Genomic DNA, 20,400 nt, shown 5'->3' on the forward strand with positions numbered 1-20,400 from the left:
TCACGACATATCAATTAAATGTTGTTGATATAGCGTGAATACTAACAATATAACAATATAACAATTAAATTTTAATGACGTACTAAAAACTGATTAATCCATTTCAACTTTTAGAATTTGAAAATTGATTATTTATGACGATTTATCTAAACTTGAATGCTAGTATCTTCAATGCTGTATATAATGGAATAGACAAACTCATTTTGATGAACTACATATGCAAAAAGTAACTCCGATGATATAAGTAATTGAGTTTGTCAATTTTGACTACTCTTTCAAAGTAGACAACGTTGCATATAATGCTATAAGTAAACAAATTTAGTATCATCTCTTTTTTATAAGAAAATATTCTATTTGAATATAATTTTGCTTACTTAATTTGCCTAATATATTGAAGTGACAAATTTTTTTCAAGAGTCAATTGAATAAGAAACCTAACACATCAACCTTTATAATACAATTTTCCCATACCATTAGAGATGCTCTAAATCAATGTGCATGATCAAGTTTGCCGTGTACCAAATTGGCAGCACAAGATTGAAGATTAAATTCGTGTTGTCCATCGGATTCCATCCCAGTCTCAATCTGTAAATGATGTGACAGGAGCTAAACTTCTTCGAATATCAGACGTAAATAACGCGTCGAAAACTGCAAGTGTCCCTTAAAATATGAAAACACGGTTAAGCCTCCATCTTCCTTTTCCCAGTTTCTTAGCTAATAAGAGTGCCTCGTGAGTTGTAAATCTCACATGCCCCACCTCCTTTTCTCTTTAATCTACAAAATTAGAACCTTCTCTTCAATTATTCGTCCGTTATTATTATTTTATTAGCTGCATAATTAGGCCTATATATATAAGAGCCTCCACCACAAAATTGCATATCAAATTTCATGTACACAAATCTTCCCATTTCTCAAACATCATAGAAAATAATGGTAGCAACTTCACTCATTTCTTCTTCTTCTTCTTCTTCTTACTCCAACGTCTTTTCGTTCCACCCGATTTCCGGCACAACCCGAAACCCAAACCGGAACGTTTCTTCAACTAGGGTTTTTGCATCGAGTAGAAAAGGAGCCGATCATGCAGACAAGTACTACCAAAACTACAGCGGCAGGCTGGTGGACGAGAACATGATTGTTCTCCGGAAGAGAGTTCACGAGATGAAGATGGTGGAGAGGAACTACGAGCCTCCGTCGGATTGGATGGACTGGGAGAAGCGATATTACACCACCTACGATTCGTTTATATGCCAAGTCATGGGCCTCTTGCAGTCCCAGTTGATGAACACCAGGCCGAGTTTTGCTTTGGCATTCTTGGCTTTGATCGTTTTGAGCGTGCCTACTTCAACGTTTACGGTTTTCTTCCATTTTTTGGAGCTCGCAAAGGGGGTCGGTCTTCACTAGCGGCTATGGATAATATTAATTTGTTCGTATAAATTAATACATAGATATGCAGGTCTCCAAATTAATTAATGATATAATTAAGTTCTTTTTCCAAGTTCTTTCATCCACTCTTCAAGGAAGGTCCGATTCTTGTAATTTCTTTTTCCTCAATAACCATATTAAGATGCATGTTACCTTGTATATAACCCATATTATGTAGGCTTATTATATTAGCACCTCACAAATTGTTGAATAAATCTCACACACTTAATATACTTCACATTTACTTTTTCAATTAAAAATTATCTTAATACACCCCACTTCCTTGCCCATAATACCCTCACACCCCACATTCTTAATATACACCTTATATTTTCAACACACACCCCATATTTCTCAAATCTTATAACACTCATTTTTTATTTTGCGGAATGATTTCAAACTATTTGAACGTTAGTTTGCCGAATGATTTCAAATTGAATGATTTAAAAAAAAATGTTTAGGTTCATTTAAACGTTTTTCAATAACAATAGTAATGATTTCAAAGATTTTGAAACACCGATTTCGTGTTTCATTCGTCAAAAATTATTTTTCTCAATCAACATGTTTGTAGTTTCATTGCTTAGGGTTTTATTCAACAATGGAGAATGCGAGGGGTTTTGATAGTTGAAATAGATAAATAATACGTTAAAAGTAATTTGGGGTGTATTTATAAATTTTTTATTATTTTTTAAACCTAATAAGGTCAAAATTGTCATTACATAGTAGAGTAAATAAGGCATTAATATTAAATTTTAATGTGGAATGCATTCAACATTTTGTAAGGTACTAATATAAAAAGCCTATTATGTATCAAATTAATATACAAAAAAGGTGATTTCTGCACATTATAACTAATATTAATTAACACATAAAAAAATTAGATTTCCGCACACTTGGAAAGAAAAAAAAATATGCACGAAAATCAGTCTGCTACCTTTTGGATCATCCACCCATTATAACTTTTTTTTTTTTTTTTTTTTGAAAGGAGGAACAAACAAACAAACAGCACAGGAAGCCTACCAGGAGGCTAACACCACAAGGGCAAACAACACAGAAAGAAGAGATAGGGGATACACCAAGCAGACGCACCAGCAACGAGCGTCACCCCCACCACCACCAAAACAAAATTAAAGAGGGCAAGGAAGACCATCCTTATTCAAAACAAAGACCAGAGAAGATGGGGGCCTGTGAACCCAAACCCGAGAACCCATCTCCGGAAAACTCCGCGACGCCAGAAAGTCAGCGGCACCATTGGCTGATCTTGGCACCCAAGACCAGCGACAGAACTGAAAAGCATCACTCTCCACCTTAACTCTCGTTAGGACAGGAAAGGCTTTCCAACTGCCAACCTCAACATCTCCAGAAAGCCAATCAATGGACTCCTTAGAGTCCGATTCCACTATTACCGATTTAAAGCCCAACGAGGACCCCAACTTACAGCCACACAGCAAAGTCGTCGCTTCAGCCACCGCAACAGATGGAGTAGACAAGGCAAAACGCTCAGCAGCCACAAACTGACCAGAAGCATCACGAATGACCACACCAGTAAAACCCGAACGAGATGCATGGGACCAACTAGCATCAACATTAATTTTAACAAAAGAATCAGGATGAGGGATCCATAGAGGAATCGGACCACAGCGGGCAGAGGGCCGAGCTGCACCACCTCCAGACCATCCCATGGCTTCCCAGAAAGCCCCGACAGCCGAAGACACCCCCAACAGGACCTTAAAAGGAAGAATGGGAACCTGATTAAAAACAAACTCGCACCTGGTACGCCAAATAAACCAAAAAGTAAACGCCACATAAGAGCAGACCCATTTCCTGACCTCCGTTCCACCCGGAAAACGAACAATGACCTCCATCAACCAGTCCGCCCAAGAAGAAATGCTTTCGCCATCAATCCGATAATTAAGGGCGCCACCAAACCATATGGCCCTCACCCACGGACAAAGGAGAAAGATATGTTCAATTGTCTCATCTTGACTATTACATATTGGGCAACAGGGAGATTGAGCAATCCTCCTCCGAAACAACGTCTCTTTAGTAGCCAAACCCCGGTGCAGAGAAAGCCAAAAGAAACAGCAAATTTTTGCCGGAGCAGGCAAATTCCAAACCTGGTTCCACAGATTTTTAGGAATGAGACGAGTCCTGGGCAGCCACTGATCACGAGAAGCAATAGCCCCCAACTGTAACCAACGATACCCCGACTTCACCGAGTATCTGCCATTCTTACTAGCATCCCAAATTAATCTATCCTTGTACCTGGAATCACCAATAGGCAGACAATTGATAGCGAGTTTGGCCTCCTCCGAGAGAAACGGCAGTAGGAAATCAATGTCCCAAATCCTCGACTCCTGGCTAATCAGAGAGTGAACACGCAGATTTGGAGAAACAGCCACCTCCCCGAGCGGCTCTGGACGACCAAGAGGTAAGGAGGGGAGCCAGCGATCCACCCAAACTCTAACATCATGCCCTCCCATAATTTGCCAATGCGCCCCCTTACGTAACACTTCCCTCCCCACCAAGAGACTTGACCAAGCCCAAGAGGCCCGACCGCCTTTAGCAGCGTCCCAAAAGGAGCAATTCGGGAAATAGCGAGCTTTCACAACACTTGCCCACAAAGACATCGGATCCGAAAGCAACCGCCAACATTGTTTAGCTAATAAGGCATCATTAAAATCAGCAAAATTTTGAAACCCCAAACCACCCCAATCTTTAGGGAGGCCAAGAACCTCATTCGAAACCCAGTGAGTTTTCCTCGAAGCCCCCTGTCGTCCCCACCAAAAATCGGCAACTAAAGAATCAAAGTCTTGACACACCGAGGCAGGAAATTTAAACATGTACATGGGGTAAGCAGGAAGGGCCTGGACCACAGCCTTAATTAAGACCTCACGACCCGCAGAGGATAAAAGTTTATGCTTCCAACCTTGAACTTTTCACCATTCCACTTTACAACGTCGACGGCGAAATTTGATTCTAAAGCTTAAAGACGATGACGGGCATTGGATTGAGGACCCTAGTCGGATTCGCCAGATGGTAGAGGAACACTTTCAGACTCTCTTCAAGTCTGGGGGATCTAGGAACTGGGGGGATTTATTGGAGTGTGTATCGCCTGGAATCACGGAGGAAATGAATAGGGATTTAATTGCTCCAGTTTCTGATGAGGAGATTCGGACAGCGGTGATGAAGATGGGGAGGCTGCAAGCTCCTGGTCCTGATGGTTTCCAAGGGATTTTTTACCAGACGTTCTGGGACACTTTGAAGACTGATGTTTAGTTGTTGATTCGTGCTTTGATGCATGGGGAGGTTGTGCCTACAACTATTAATTCCACTCATATTGTTCTTATACCCAAGGTGCCCAATCCTGAGTCGGTTTCGCAGTTTCGCCCGATCAGTCTTTGTAATTATTCTTATAAGGTCCTTTCTAAGGTGTTGGCCAATAGATTGAAGGTGGTGATGCCGAATATTATCTCCCCTTCTCAAAATGCTTTTGTGGAGGGGCGACAGATTCATGATAACATTGGCATCGCCCATGAGATGTTTCATTTCTTAAAGGGTAGGAAAGCTAAATCAAAATATGAGTTGGGCATTAAGCTTGATATGCAGAAGGCCTACGATCGTGTGGAGTGGGATTTCCTGGATGCGGTTATGGAAAAGATGGGATTCTGTACCAGATGGAGGCAACTAATCATGGGTTGTGTTTCCTCAGTCCAATCTGCCATTCTCTTAAATGGCCAGCCTGGAAAATGCTTCGCTCCTTCTCGTGGAATTCGGCAGGGGGATCCTCTCTCCCCTTTTCTTTTCTTGTTGGTGGGAGAGGTTTTCTCTTGTTTAATTCAAAACGCGGTGCAGAAAAATCTTCTGGATGGTGTGCAGTTGGGAGCTTCCGGTCCTGTCATTTCCCATATTTTTTTCGCTGATGACACTTTGCTGTTTCTTAAGGCTGATGGTAAAAATTGTCGGAACTTAGTTGACTTGATCAATAAGTATTGTGAGGCTTCGGGGCAATTAGTCAACTTCCACCCATTATAACTTTGGCATATCGCTTTATATCAGTTTGAATCGGCGCGTTACAGTTCTCATCTATATGGACACTTGAAGTCAGGGCAGCTGGGAATTTGACTGTCAATCATTAGCAAGCAGAGTTGGCCGTTGTTATCGGACATGATCCTCTCCGGATTCAGTGGTCCTAATCCACCAAGTTCAATCATCCGACCGTTGAAATTTAATCTACCGATTAAAGTATTATAACTTTTAAAGTGAACTTCTGTTTGTAGCCGTTAAATCAAATTTCAACGGTCTGAATGATTGAACTTTATGGATTAGGATCACTGGATCTAGAGAGGATCCATGTCCGTTGTTATCATCGGCCACTCAATATTTTAATTTTGGGTAAAAGATTGTTTACTATCCTTATGTTTCGTGGTTTTCAACATTTAGTACATCAATTTTTTTTTCGTCTCAAAGTCATACCTAAAGTGTAAATTTTGGAACAGTCTCATACATCAATTAGTCAAACTGTTAAATCTTCTGTTAACTGTGACGTGGCGCCCATGTGGACAATGACTGGGCGTCACGTGTCACCCACGTGGAAATTAAAAATAAATTATTTATAAAAAATATATATTAATAAAAAATAAAAAATAAAACTTCATCTTCCCTAGATTCGGAGTCGGAAGAAGAAGAAGAAGAAGAAGAAGAAGAAGAAGAAGAAGAAGAAGGAAGAAGGAGAAGAAGGGGAAGGAAGAAGGAGGAAAAAAAAAAGTTGTAGTCGAAGGAAGAAGAAGAACAAGAAGGAAGAAGAATGAGGAAGAAGGAAGAAGAAGGAGGAAGAAGAAAAAAATAAATAAAAAACTGAATTTGCAACCCAGATTCGGAGGAAGAAGAAGAAGAAGAAGAAGAAGAGGAAGGGAGAAGGAAGAAGGAGGAAGAAGAAAAGAAAAAAAAAACCTTCATCTTCCCTAGATTCGAAGGAGGAAGAAGGAGAAGAAGGAGAAGGAAAAAGAAGGAAGAAGGAGAAAAGGGGAAGGAAGAAGGAGGAAAGAAGGAGGAAGAAAAAAAAAAGTTGCAGAGTCGGAGGAAGAAGAAGAAAAAGAAGGAAGAATGAGGAAGAAGAAGAAAAAAAAAACCGAATCTGGTAAGAAGAGAAGAAGAAGAAGAAAGAGGAGGAGGAAGAAGAGAAAAAAAAAATCTTCCCCTGATTCGTAGGAAGAAGAAGAAGAAGAAGAAGGGGAAGGAAGAATGAGGAAGGAAGAAGGAGGAGGAAGGGAAAAAAAAAAAAAGAAGAAAAAAAAAACGTGGATGACACTTGACGCCTAGTCATTGTCCACATGGGCGTCACATCACAATTAACGGCAGATTTAAAAGTTTGACTATGAGACTGTCCCAAAATTTACACTTTAGGTATGACTCTGAGACAAAAAAAACTTGATATACTAAATGTTGAAAACCACGAAACATAAGGGTAGTAAACAATTTACCCTTTAATTTTTATAGCTTTGGTCGGCACTCAAATATTATTATTTTTTAACAAAAATGTACATTTTTGCAAATGATTGAGGATTTACGGTGGATGCGGACAAAATAACGGCCAATACGATTCCATAACCTGACTTATTTATTTTATATTGATAGGTTCTTCTCTGTGAGGAAGGCAGATTCTCTGCCATTCCATTTTTCGTACCCTTCTGTTTGTATGGTCATAGTTAAATCACGTCAATATTTTATATTATTATTTTTATAAAAAAATAATATATAAAATATTAACGTGATTTAACTATGATCACACAGACACAAAAAGTGAGAGGGGCCTTCCTCTGTGAGTGTGCTTCGAACAATTGCACCGATCTTGATATATTATTGAATAAAATAACTAGGAAGTATGAAGTCCTTTTATTTAAGAGAAGTCGGACCGACACTGATAAAAAATATTTAACCGATGCTGAATGTTTATTGAAATTTATCAATATATAATTATTTGAAAAAAAGTATTGGTGTGCTCGGACAAGAAGGCAATATATCACATATTAATATACAACAAAAAAAAAAGGTTTTCTTCTAAATATCTCACCAGTTATATAATAATATGTATTGTAACGTTTTCAGCACATTAATAACTCTCATATAAGTTGTCAATATCTTCTTTTATTTTTAATGAGAAGCACAAAAATAATCCCACTGAGGAACGGCCTCAAAGATGGATGAGCAACTAGCAATATCATGATTGCTAGAAGAGAAATGCTAAAAGACCGACTCTTATAATAGAACTCTCCATAAACTCTAACAGCAGCTTTTAGACCATGTTAATTATTAGTGGGGAGAAAAGCAACTATAATGAATAGGCCAACTTCCAAGTTTCAAAGGATTATACTTAAGTTCGTTTACTGAATGAACAGTAATGAGAATGAAAGAAAAGGAATGGACTCCCTTCATAGTTTTTTCTGCATTTATTTGTATGTAATCTATAATAAAACTAATAAAATTCGTAATGAAATGATCCAGTTTCAGAAATTTGATTAATTAGGGAGGTGTTGTCCCTATTTTTTTCGTTCGATCGTTATTTGATTCCTTATTCTTCCATTAACGATAATTAAATGAGCCATTAATATATTCTATTGTGTCACGAGACTAGTTGATTAAATATAAATTTGTAATCAAATGTTTAAACACTACTTCTTCAATCTTTCATTAATCTGATAGTTTTGTATTTTTATTGCAAATTGAAGCCTTGAAATCAGGTCACAGGAAGACATAAAAGATTTTAACTGGTTACACCAGTGAATTAAAAACTCACAACGGAAAAATACATGAGTCATATATACATAAGTTCGATCTTTCTTAGTTTGCCATACAATACATAGACCTAAGCTCCAGCTGGAATAGTGAGTCCAGTAAGTAGCCTCAAGCAAGGAGGTTGCAGCTTCTGTAGCATTCTCAAAGATCGATCTTCAAAGAAAGCCCCTCATCCCGTCGTATATCCATAAAAAATAGGTTCTTCCCAGAGGCATCTCATATCTCTTAATTTCTGCTTTGAAGTGCTACTGCAAAATAAATTAGAGTTACGAAAATCAATTTATAAATCGAGTAATTAGTCAATCATTTACCTAGAATATCAGTTTAGAGTTGTAGAATGAATAATTAGGTAAGGAGCTCCCTTCAGTCCAAGACGCGACTGCAATAACCAACCTCTCAGCTCCTGCTTCGTTGGATCAGAAACACACCACTTCTTTTAGCATTTGTACGATGAGTTCTTGAACCAACGAGTCAGCAGCTGAGTGTCAGCCCTTAAACCGCCCCGGACTGGACTGAAGAAGAGCTCCTTTCATATACATACATAAACCCACCCACACATACAAGATCATCTATAAAGCCCTAGGGATTGAATTCATGAAGCAAATACACCACATAATATAGGGTTTGCATGCACGCAAACAAATACAAGTTGTTTTGACCAGGTAGAAGAGGCATGCTTGTTCACTAAAACTATACATGAATACTTCTATATATGTGTATACATAACTCGGGTTTATTGCCACAGATCGAAGGGAGAGAACTAATAGCTGAGAAAATGGAAAGGTACAGGAAGGCAGACGAAGGCGAGGGTATATATAAACATAATAAGGTGAAATCACCGACATGCAGATCTAAGAAGCAGTACTGGAAAGAGATTTAGGGCAGAGGGAAAGGGCACCACCACATTCATATCATGTTTGAAAATTTTCAAGGCCCTTTCAACTCAAACAAGACAACTCTCTCCTAATTTCGTACCATCTCTGCTGCCCTAGCCAGCTAGTTTTATATCTCATAGGACAGCTGGATCGATCACCACAAAATATTGTCTGATCAACTCTTAAGATCTCAAGGCTCTAAGGCTGCCACAACTATACATACATGTACAGCTGAGATTAATTCTTACCCAAAAACAAAAGTTATAAACCCACGCCCATTTCAACTTCTCATGTCACCTGTTTTTGCTTAATTTATTCAATATAACCGTTAAAAATTAAAATGAGTGTGTGATAAAATAAAAAAGGTGTTTAAGATTCATTTAAAATGACTTCACATACAAAACCACCACCATATCATATATATGAAAAAAAATATCTTAGCATACTGATGTCAATTAATTTTATGCATACCTTAGCCAGAGTGTTCAATTTAAAATCATTTTGCGAACATGCAAGAGCAGCTTCTTAATAGAGATTTTGTTTTAGTGTAGAAAAATGTAATAGTTTTAGGACAATCGTATGTAATTTTTTTATAATATTTCAGACCATTTAGTAGTACGAGAACGAACGGTTGAAATTAAATTGAAAAAAATACTATTTTTCATTATTTATCAATTTAATTAATATAAAGTCTCACTACTTGGTATTCCAGACTATTAAAGACTTGCCCTTATCGCTTAAACAATTTCTTTGCCATATAAGACCTCTTATATATGTCACTCTGTTCTAAACCTTGCTAAGAAGGGGCTCGATAACATGCATTCAGCACAATACCAAATTACCAATTGATAATCAGCAAACAGACTGGAAATGATGTAATCACACGAAAATTGTGAAGCTTTCAATATTTCTAAAATACCCCTTCCTAATTAGAATTCTAAATTAAAAAAATTTAATTTAATTTAAAAAACCAAATAAACATTAAAAATAAATAATGAAGAATAAAATGTTAGAAAACAAATTGTCACATGTATGATCACGTGACAAAAAACTAGTATACTATTACTCGAGAAGGCACTGTATATATCCACAATCCATAATTGTCAGTTAATTCGTCAGCAGTCATGACTTAATTCTTTGTTATACATGAATATGGCTAGTACTATTCATATGCTTCTTTTTGTCATTTACACTTGTTAATTTTTACTTATTAATTATTTATTTATATATTTGATTTGATAATTAAAAATTGATTGTTCGAGATATAAAAATAAATGTGTAAATAACATCACTCCTATGAATAACGTTGCAAAAAACTGAAAACTAGCTGATGCTCATGCTACGCAGCACAAGACCTAAAGTGTAAATAGTTTATATTCTCTTTTCGTACATGTACTACTGTGTACAGAAGATATGGTTGATTCCTCTCCTCAATCTCAGCTGAGAATGGCAACCGTTAAATAGGAAAGATCTCAGAGGCTAGTTTAGTTATTTGGTAACCAAAAAAGAAGAAAGGCTTGTTCTCTCCAATCCCCGGTCCCCAACTAATCTAGTTCCTTTCCAACCATTTCATTCCCCGGAGGCTAGAGGTAGGGCTAGCTACATGAACAAGTCTTTCGGTTATGTGCAGAAAAGAGAGAATATTTCAAAACAAAGGAGATGTTACGTAAGGTGGAGTTTTCCCAGAAATAACAGAGCGCACGTTGGCAGATTGGGGAAGCTTATTGATGTTTGTAGTGACTTGTAGTGTCTGCCAGTACACTCACGCACTCTTACTGTTGTGCTCTTTATTTCTTATGCAATCAGTACAACCAGGGAATCTCATTCCCCATATATGTAAATGTGCTACGACTTGTCATTTCACCTATTTTTTCTTTATCTTTTCCCGGCCCGATATCAGTGAAGTGGAGTTCGGTACGAATTCTTACTTAAAATTACTGATCATAACCACAAAATTATATAATTTCGGATAAAATGAATTTTAAATAAGAGTTCCAATCATTCTTAAATAGCTAAATATTATTCGAGTTGGATTCTCTCTCCTTTATATTCTTCTCCCCTCCCTCTCCGCCTCTCTTAGTTTCCTTTTATTCTTTCTCTCTGTAGAGAAAGTAAAACCAAATAATGATGTGACTTAGTTTTTATTTGCACGTTTGAATAGGAGGAAATGAAAGAAAAATTAGGAAGAGAGAGAATTACCTTATCCAGTTACTCATGATTCTTTCCTTTTTTTTTCTTCCTTTGTCGAGATGTATACAAGCGAAAGCAATATTGGGGACAAGGGCGGATCTACAGTGGACTTAGGGGGGCGGATGCCCCACTGAGATTTTTTAAAATTGTAAAAATTGTATGCATTCTAATTACCATGAGTAACACTGATTAAATAATAATTGAAAATTTGTCTTTTCTAATCTAACTGATCTAGTTTTGCTGCGCAGCAACAGAGCTGGGTCTTATTTATTTTTCATTTTTAAATCCAAATCAAAACGACGTTGTTTTGGTCCGTAAAAAAAAGTAAACGAAACGGCGTCGTTTTGTATGTTTGAAAAAAAAAATGTATGTATAGTTTGTCCCACCCCCCACCCCCCAAAAAAAATCCATCTCTGTTTCATTTTTATTGTGGATATGCGGTCTAGCATTGAGCTTTCAGGTTTAAAAGAGATTAGAGACCTTGCCAAAAAAAAAAAAATTTCAAAGCAAAAAATACAAGGTGTATTCGCTGGTTTACTTGCTTGTGACATTAACACTAAGTCTTCTAATTGCTATTACAACCGTTGAAAGAGTATTTTCGGCCATGAAATTTTTGAAGAATCGATTGAGAAATCGGATAGGTGATCAATGGATGAATGATAACATGATTATTTTTATAAAGAGAGATATATCTGATTGTATTGGTAATGATGTTGTCATGCAATGCTTTTAAAACATGAAAATGCATCAATGGATATTGTAAGAGAATGTTGTATGAAAAACTTTATGGATTAATATATAAGTATTAAAAGGTCGTACCCAGTGCACAAGGCTCTCGCTTTACGCAGGGTCTGGGAGAAGTGAATGTTGGATAGCCTTACCCCCATTTATGGAGAGACTGCTCCCAAGTTTCGAACCCGAGACCTACCGCTCATGAGCGAATGCACTTGCCATCGCACCAAGTGCGATCTCTTAATATAAATATTGTGTTTAGTAAATTCTTGAGCTTTTTAATTATGACTTTGTTGTTTGAGGATGACCATATTCATATAAATCTCTGGCTTCGTCCATGATTGGGGATGAGGGTTGCACTCAAGATCTTTGTGCATGAACAAATGTTCTTAATTTTTTTAACTTTTTGAACTTTAATTCATGGCAGTGTTACTTATGATTTAATATACGATTATGATGCGCTCTGGTAACAAAATTGCATGTACTTATTTTGGTGCACTCTGGTAAGAAATTATGATGTGTTGCTCAATTGTACATAGAACAAGAATGTATTCGCTAAAACAAGATTACGATTCACACTTAGCACAAAGAGCAATCCCAAGCTAATCTCTGGCTTAATATCAATTAGCACCAACTCTCAACCAATGATTAAATTCCTGAAACAGACCCAACTGATTCAAGCTAACTACAGCTGACAATCAACCAATCAAAATAAGACACTATGACCAATATATTTGTTAAGAGCTAATGAATGGCAGTATCCTAGCATTAACAACCACCAAGAAAAACCATATGCTTCAAGAAAACTGCTGAATGAGAATTATACATAGTTTGTTTAGTTATGAGATATTAACGAATTATTTTGGCATACTTAATTTGAATAAGAAATGAGTAAGAGCATAATATAATTTTGAATAGAATCATATCGATACTTTGGATATTCATTCATGTAAGTAAACATCCTCTAAACTCGTCAGATAACCGTAATTATCTAAGAGAGTTTTATTAAGGGTGTTCATTACGTTGTGGTGCCGTTTTAGACTGTTACCAAATGATGACAAAATTGTTCAGATAAACAAATATATAAGCAATCTTGGATGAAAAGAAATTCATCAGCTGGTTTGCCCGAGAGGTTAAGGGGGAAGACTTAAGATCTTCTGCACATAAGTGCGCATGGGTTCGAACCCCATAGCCAGCACCAATTTAGATTTTTTGTTTTTAAAAATTTCATTCTATTGAACTTAGTATTTCAAAAACCAGGGCCCATAACACAACAGTCAGCTTGAATATAGCCCATAGACTTGAAGTCCAATTTTAAGCCCACATACTTGAAGCCCAATTTTTACAAGCCCAAAAATACAGCTGAATAAAGCCCATAGACTTGAAGCCCAATTTTTACAAGCCCAAAAATACAGCAAAATATCTCAGTTCCCAGACCGCCTCTCCTTCCATCAGCACCACAAAATGCCCACCCGACAGACAAAAAAAACAAAAAAAAAACCATCAATAATTATTTGTTCCTTTTTTTCTAAGAAAAGAAACGACAACTCATTTTCCGTAGGTTGACGAGGAGTAGTCATAATTGAGTATTATTTGGTTCAGGTTTGGTTTGTCAAGGCATTCGCCGGGAATCTTTCTCCGACAGTCTCAACCGCCGCCGCCCCGCCGTCAAGCTTATCCTTCAGTCCTCTCCAATTGGATCATCTCTGTCTGTAAGTCTCTGTCTCTGAGCACTGCAATTTCGTTGATATTTAGGTTAAATTTTGATGTATACTGAATTACCGACTTTTTGTTACTGGGTTCGTTAAGGTTTGTGAAAATCCTTGGAGCCCATGTTCCGTTTTTGTAGAATTTTGATCTGGTTAGTGATAATCTGTTAAATCCTTTTGGTGTACTTGTATCTTAATTGGGTTTAGGGTAGGTTGTGATTAGTGAAAGAATTTGGAACAAATGCTAATCTTTTGTATTTGGTTGGTGTTAAGTGCTTAATTCTTTCGACCCATGTTGTAATTTAATATGTCGGATAATGCGCAAGCTCATGTCACGAAAAGGTTGATGCTTTGTAACCGAAAGGTTGCTACTTTGTGACCGGTGGGTCACAGGTTTGAGTCGTGGAAACAAACTCTTTGCAAAGTAAGGGTAAGACTGCGTATGATAGACGTTCTCCCGACCCTGACAAAGCAGGGAGCCTTGTTGGGACGGGGTTGCCCTTTTATATTTGTTTGATATTGTGTTGAATCAATCTGGTGGATTCGCAAATTAATTTGGTCTGGTTTGATTAATTTGAACCTGTGTTTGTCTAATTGCAGAGAGAAATATCACGTGTTCTTCTGGTAATTAAAGGAAAGATGTCTCGGTATCTTATGGAATTGTATCAAAATAATTTGGAGTATAGTGGGGATGTGATGAGTGCAATAGTTCCTTTGATGAAACTTTTGTCCCTCACGGTTATCGGACTGGTTCTTTCGCACCCGAAAACTCAATTGATACCCAGAGCTACTTTTAAGCTCCTCAGCAAGCTTGTTTTCGCCTTGTTCTTGCCCTGTCTAATCTTTACCGAACTAGGTGAATCCATTACACTTGAAAACTTTATTCAGTGGTGGTTTATCCCAGTAAATGTGTTAGTGAGTACGCTTATTGGTTGCTTCCTCGGGTACTTAGTGGTGATTATATGTCGTCCTCCCCCACAGTTGAACAGATTTACCATTATCATGACTGCATTTGGGAATACTGGAAATCTCCCACTCGCCATTGTTGGATCTGTCTGTCATACTCCGAAAAACCCATTTGGACAGCATTGTCACTCCAGAGGGGTGGCTTATGTCTCTTTTGCCCAATGGGTTGCTGTAATTCTTGTATATACCTTTGTTTACCACATGATGGAGCCTCCGTTGGAGTACTATGAGATTGTTGAAGAAGGCGGTGAGAAGGACGAACCACCAACTAACGATATTAGCAGGCCTTTACTTGTAGAAGCTGAATGGCCGGGTATTGAAGAAAAAGAAACCGAGCATTCCAAGACACCCTTTATTGCTAGAATTTTCAAAAGCATCTCAAGTGTTTCACAGACCACTTTGCCAGATGTTGATCTCTCAGGAGAAGGTGGCGGAAACAGTCCCAGGTCGATTAGGTGTTTGGCGGAACCTAGGGTGGTCAGGAGGATGAGAATTGTTGCTGAGCAAACTCCATTACAGCACATAATGCAACCCCCAACAATCGCCTCTTTACTGGCTATCATCATTGGGACAGTACCTGTGTTAAAAGCTTTTTTCTTCGGAGAGGATGCTCCACTATCCTTCATCACAGACAGTTTAGAGATTTTAGCCGGTGCAATGGTGCCTTCGGTGATGCTTATTCTTGGGGGTATGCTTGCAGAGGGGCCAAATGAGTCTACACTCGGCCTCCGGACAACCGTTGGTATAACTGTGGCAAGGCTTTTACTGCTTCCTCTGGTGGGAATTGGTATAGTGGCGTTGGCTGACAAGCTCAATTTTCTGGTCGATGACGATGCAATGTACAGGTTTGTGCTTTTGATGCAGTACACGACACCAAGTGCAATTTTATTGGGAGCAATTGCGAGCTTGAGGGGTTACGCAGTCAGCGAGGCTTCGGCACTTCTCTTCTGGCAGCATGTGTTCGCTCTCTTCTCCCTTTCCTTGTACGTTGTCATCTACTTTAAATTAGTAACATTTGTCTGAGGTTTGAATAAGATGTGTTTGTTTTGTGAACAAACAACGAAAGTGGATTCTTGTGATCTGCTCTTTCACTTTCTCATAAGCCAGTGATGCTCTTTCACTTTCTCATTAAAATATTTAATTGCATCGTGAGCTTCTTGTAATTAAATACGACATTAAAGTGATTAGTTGTATAGAGAAAATCAAGCGAGCGACAAATTTATCAGCACTATTATTAATGAGAAGTACACAATTAAATTTTTAGAGTGCGAATGATAGTATTTGAATTAATTTTTGAACTATTAATTTCCTGAAATCTCGATTTGTATTTTTGTAGAAGTGCATTGCTGTATTCTCTCGTTGCTATAGAGCTTGTTTGGATATGCTTTTAAAATAACTAAAAACGCTTTTAGAGAAAATGGTTTTGGGTTCCAAAAGAACCTAGAGTGCTTTCTGCAAGAAACACCAGATATGTCCTTCTAGGAAGCTCTTTGAGTGCCTTTCTAGGTTTTACTTGTATTTTTACTAAGGATTAGTTCTAAAAGTATTTTCACCAAAAACGTTTTTGATTATTTTAAAAACACATCCAAACGAGCTCATATTGTTTCGGTGGCTTTTACTTAAGAAGACAATTTCAAACCAAAAACAAATGCAAACCCTTTTATCTTGGTGCACTTTGACTTGACCAAAGCCTTCTTTTCGTCGATAGACTTCAAAGTCCTAGGTTGAACACGGACCATTTCTTACCATTTGCACATATGAACCTTGTGTTTTTATCTTGAACAAGACGATTTCCAAACCATCCGACATGTTACTGTCTAGCTTGGGCTTCAATAAGATTTGGGAATTTTTTTCGTTTATAAAGGCAATTACTTGAAATGTTAATAGTTTTACAGAAAAATGAGAAAAGCAAATGACACACGAACTGGAGAGATCTTTCAGTGTGCGAAACTGTACATAAAAGTCATAATACAATTATAAAAAATTGTATTGTTATATTTGATGTATCAGACCGTGTTTCTGACGCACTAAAGAATCTCTCGGTTGACTGATAAACGAGAAAAACCAAACGTGGAAGCCGACCAATCAAACAAATGAAAAGGGGGCAACCAATACCAAATTTCCCAAATTACGAATGCAACGCATGCACAATCAAATTGAGTTCCCAAGTAGATGCCCTGCACTTGCTTATGTCTTTTTCATGGACTACACGCAACAAACAAGTGTCTTCGTCAACAACTCCAACAAACAGCCTTTTTCCACTCATCTTAGAAAATACAATTAATTTTTTAGTGTTAATGAGACATTTTTGGTATTGTTTATTTTTAACGAAAAATCATATTTTTATCTTTCCTTAGTACTATTTACTACACCTTTATTTGTCATATTTCATAAAAATTAAATTTTTTTTAGACTTTTCGTTAGTTTTTCTTTAAATTTTTAACGTCCGTCGAACAACAATATAATATTATAACACATGTATGGTAATACAAGTTTCGTTACTAATCACGTAAGTTGTGGCCATCAAAAATAAAAAATAAATGTTCCCACATAATTAAGAAATGCTAATAATAAATAAATTTGTTTAAAACGCATATTGACGGAAATGCTTTTAAAATGACTAAAAATGCTTTATACAAAAAATATATAACTGGTACTTCTTGTGAAAAGTACTTTAAATGTTTTGTAAGCAAATCACATTGGGGAGTATGCGGGGATAGGGTGCCAGAAGAAAGAGAGGAAGGGAATATGATTGATGGGGGGAGTACGCGGAGAATTGTAAATAAGGGAATTGGAGCCTATCTGGATTTATTTTGTGGTCATTCATCGTATATCGTACGGTAAAAAATTATTTATTTATTTTTTAATTTAAAATTAAACATAAATAGTATCTGAAGAAAACTGATCGCACGATATACAATAAATAGCTAGGATATAAGGATCACAAAGTGGATCTGGAAATGATTCTCTTTCGTAAATAAGAGGATGCAAAGCAAATCACCATGGACCATGCTTTTTCTAAAAAATAAAAATAATAATAAAAAATAATAATAATAATGCATAAAAAGGGGTTAATCTGATTCGTATGGAATTCTATTCCTAGCCATTGATTTATTATATGCTCAAATTAATCCAAACACTCCACTCAACTCAAAGGGCATAACTAAATGGATGTCTTTACCCGAATTTCTTATTTCTCGACGAATAAACAATACCATTTTCGATGGATGATGTTAATCGTCTTTTTCTTTTTTTCAAAAAAGGTTCGTTGACCAAAAACGCTTTTAAATAACCAAAGTTTGAAGAAAAAATTTCAATCTTTTTGTATTTTAGAGCCGTGTAAAATTTTACTTATTTTTATTTTGAAAATAGAAATATAAGGATAAGGGGAGCAGAGGGAGGTTTCAAATTTTAGTCATTTTTCTTTTTATTTGTTCCTCATGTGGTATTGAGGGACAACCTAAATACTCAAAATTGTATTTTCTTCCTTTTTCTAATGAAAATGAATACCTAAAACGAAATTAGTCAGTAGTGACTATTGCATCCGAAACGTCAAATACCGCAAAAGTTTGTTAATTGTTGAGCATCTAAACAATCCAACGGATACATCAAATACCCCTTCAACTAAATTGCATTTGGCTTAACTCCAACCAAATGCAACTTCTTTTGCCTTTTTTTCTCATTAACAAATTATGAACTAACAATTAAAGTCCAACTCAAAAACCTATGTCAATATAAGAAAAAGAAAATAAAATAGTACTTGAAAGAGTAGCCCCACAGGATAGGGTTCAATCGTGCCATACCATACAATAACACAAAGTCACAAAAAAATTAGGAAATTTTTAAGAATAAGCTAAAAAGACAATCTATTTCAATCATATTTTATAAACCAGATCACGGTATTAATACGCCCCAATCTCCTCCAACTTCAATTTTCAATGCAATTCTTTGCATATAAATAAATACAAACATATATTTTCAATGCAAATTTTTAAATCCACCCTCCTATTTCCCAGTTCCCACCACCTTCATCTTCCCCTATAAATACAACTCCTTTCCCCAACCCGCCTCCTCACAAACCCTATCTCCTCCTCCTCCTCCTCCTCTCTCTCTCTCTCTCTCTCTCTCTCTCTCTCTCTCTCTCCCTCCCTCCCAAATGCTGACTGCCACACATTCCTAGATACAAAAGCCCTGACTCTGCTGCCATTTTTTGGTCTGCCCAAATGCTTGAATACCACAAAAGATAACATTTTTGATTCATTTTCAATCCAAATTCTGGGTTTTGATTTTATCTATATTTTAGGATAACCCAATAATAGTTTCTCTTTATTGATCCCATTTTATTTTTGGGTTCTTCACAATCCGGCCATGGAAGCTGGGATTTTGTTGCCTCTGCCGACCTCCTCCTCCCCTCTCTCTCATCCTCCTCCTCCTCCTCCGTCTGTGATTCTAACCCAGGACGAGTTGAAGAAAATCGCCGCCTACAAGGCCGTCGAGTATGTTGAGTCCGGAATGGTCCTCGGCCTCGGCACCGGCTCCACCGCCAAGCACGCCGTCGACCGAATCGGCGAGCTTTTGAAACAGGGGCAGCTTCAGAACATTGTAGGAATACCCACGTCGAAAAAGACACACGAACAAGCCTTGTCTCTTGGAATTCCGCTGTCGGACCTCGATTCCCACCCTGTTCTTGATCTCGCGATCGACGGCGCCGACGAGGTCGATCCCCACCTCAATCTGGTCAAAGGCCGAGGTGGGTCCCTCTTGAGGGAGAAGATGGTGGAGGGTGCCTGTAAGAAATTCGTCTGCATCGTCGACGAGTCGAAGCTCGTGAAGCATGTGGGAGGCAGCGGGCTGGCGATGCCGGTGGAGGTTGTGCCGTTCTGCTGGAAATTCACTGCCAAAAAGCTCCAGGACTTGTTCGAGTACGCGGGCTGCGTCGGAAAGCTAAGGACTTTCGTCGAAAATAGCAAGCCTTTCGTGACGGACAATGGGAATTACATTGTGGATTTGTATTTCCAGAAAGATATGGGGGATCTGAAGGCGGCTAGCGATGCGATTTTGCAGCTTCCCGGAGTTGTGGAGCATGGAATGTTCCTTGACATGGCCACCACTGTGATTGTTGCAGGGGAGCTCGGAATCACGGTGAAGAATAAGTAGCCGGAAAGGCGAATTTGGTGGTAGTTGGAGATGGGTTTCTAACTTGTTACCGGTAGGAGTAAGTTATATAGCCTTGGTTTCCAATCGAAATGTGGAAGTTCGATTGGGGTTTATTGTAACCAGGGAAGTTTTCTTCTCCTAGAGTTGGTTTATACTATTTGTTTGGGAGGGTCTCCTGACGTTTTGATATTTTCTTTGATCCAATTGAGCAAGAAATATTGGGAAGTTTGGATGAATGACTGCCGACGGTTGTCATATTGTTTTGATATAAACTCAGCCTCATTATTCATGGAATTCTCTCACATTTTACTAATAAACACATGTTGATTGTATTTGTTCAGATTTTTGAATTGTAGTTGACACCATGTTTAATTACTTCGTTCTCGTTGAGATTATATTTGACGTTGTAAATAATCTTTCGATATCAGAACAGGCCCCATATTGTTTAATTTTCCGTTGAAACTTGTACGGTATTTCCCCATTCAGTTCATCAGCGTGGAGGAACGGAGTTGTAGACATGAAAAGATAAAAACTCAACGGGGTCACCCTCGAAC

At 37.6% G+C, this 20,400-nt stretch overlaps 3 protein-coding genes, 1 long non-coding RNA gene and 1 other non-coding gene across 5 annotated transcripts; 4 read left to right on the forward strand and 1 right to left on the reverse strand.

Moving 5' to 3' along the window:
• Window positions 1-725: 725 nt before the first annotated feature.
• Window positions 726-1,586, forward strand: LOC126595509 (uncharacterized). Its single transcript, XM_050261783.1, has one exon. The coding sequence runs from the start codon at window positions 931-933 to the stop codon at window positions 1,399-1,401; it is 471 nt and encodes a 156-aa protein (XP_050117740.1). The 5' UTR covers window positions 726-930; the 3' UTR covers window positions 1,402-1,586.
• A 6,521-nt stretch (window positions 1,587-8,107) lies between these two features.
• Window positions 8,108-9,051, reverse strand: LOC126596937 (uncharacterized). Its single transcript, XR_007614071.1, has 2 exons — window positions 8,611-9,051; window positions 8,108-8,465 (listed from the first exon to the last, which is right to left on the reverse strand). It is a non-coding gene; the product is annotated as an uncharacterized LOC126596937 (long non-coding RNA).
• A 4,078-nt stretch (window positions 9,052-13,129) lies between these two features.
• On the forward strand, window positions 13,130-13,212 carry TRNAL-UAA (transfer RNA leucine (anticodon UAA)). Its single transcript has one exon. It is a non-coding gene; the product is annotated as a tRNA-Leu (tRNA).
• Window positions 13,213-13,508: 296 nt separating this feature from the next.
• LOC126596905 (protein PIN-LIKES 2-like) lies at window positions 13,509-15,961 on the forward strand. Its single transcript, XM_050263597.1, has 2 exons — window positions 13,509-13,726; window positions 14,324-15,961. The coding sequence occupies exon 2, from the start codon at window positions 14,363-14,365 to the stop codon at window positions 15,710-15,712; it is 1,350 nt and encodes a 449-aa protein (XP_050119554.1). The 5' UTR covers window positions 13,509-13,726; window positions 14,324-14,362; the 3' UTR covers window positions 15,713-15,961.
• A 2,758-nt stretch (window positions 15,962-18,719) lies between these two features.
• On the forward strand, window positions 18,720-20,186 carry LOC126596883 (probable ribose-5-phosphate isomerase 2). The gene has a single exon (XM_050263567.1). The coding sequence runs from the start codon at window positions 19,058-19,060 to the stop codon at window positions 19,844-19,846; it is 789 nt and encodes a 262-aa protein (XP_050119524.1). The 5' UTR covers window positions 18,720-19,057; the 3' UTR covers window positions 19,847-20,186.
• The last annotated feature ends 214 nt before the right edge of the window (window positions 20,187-20,400 follow it).

Source organism: Malus sylvestris, chromosome 13 (genome assembly GCF_916048215.2).
Source record: "Malus sylvestris chromosome 13, drMalSylv7.2, whole genome shotgun sequence".
Taxonomy (NCBI): Eukaryota; Viridiplantae; Streptophyta; class Magnoliopsida; order Rosales; family Rosaceae; genus Malus; species Malus sylvestris.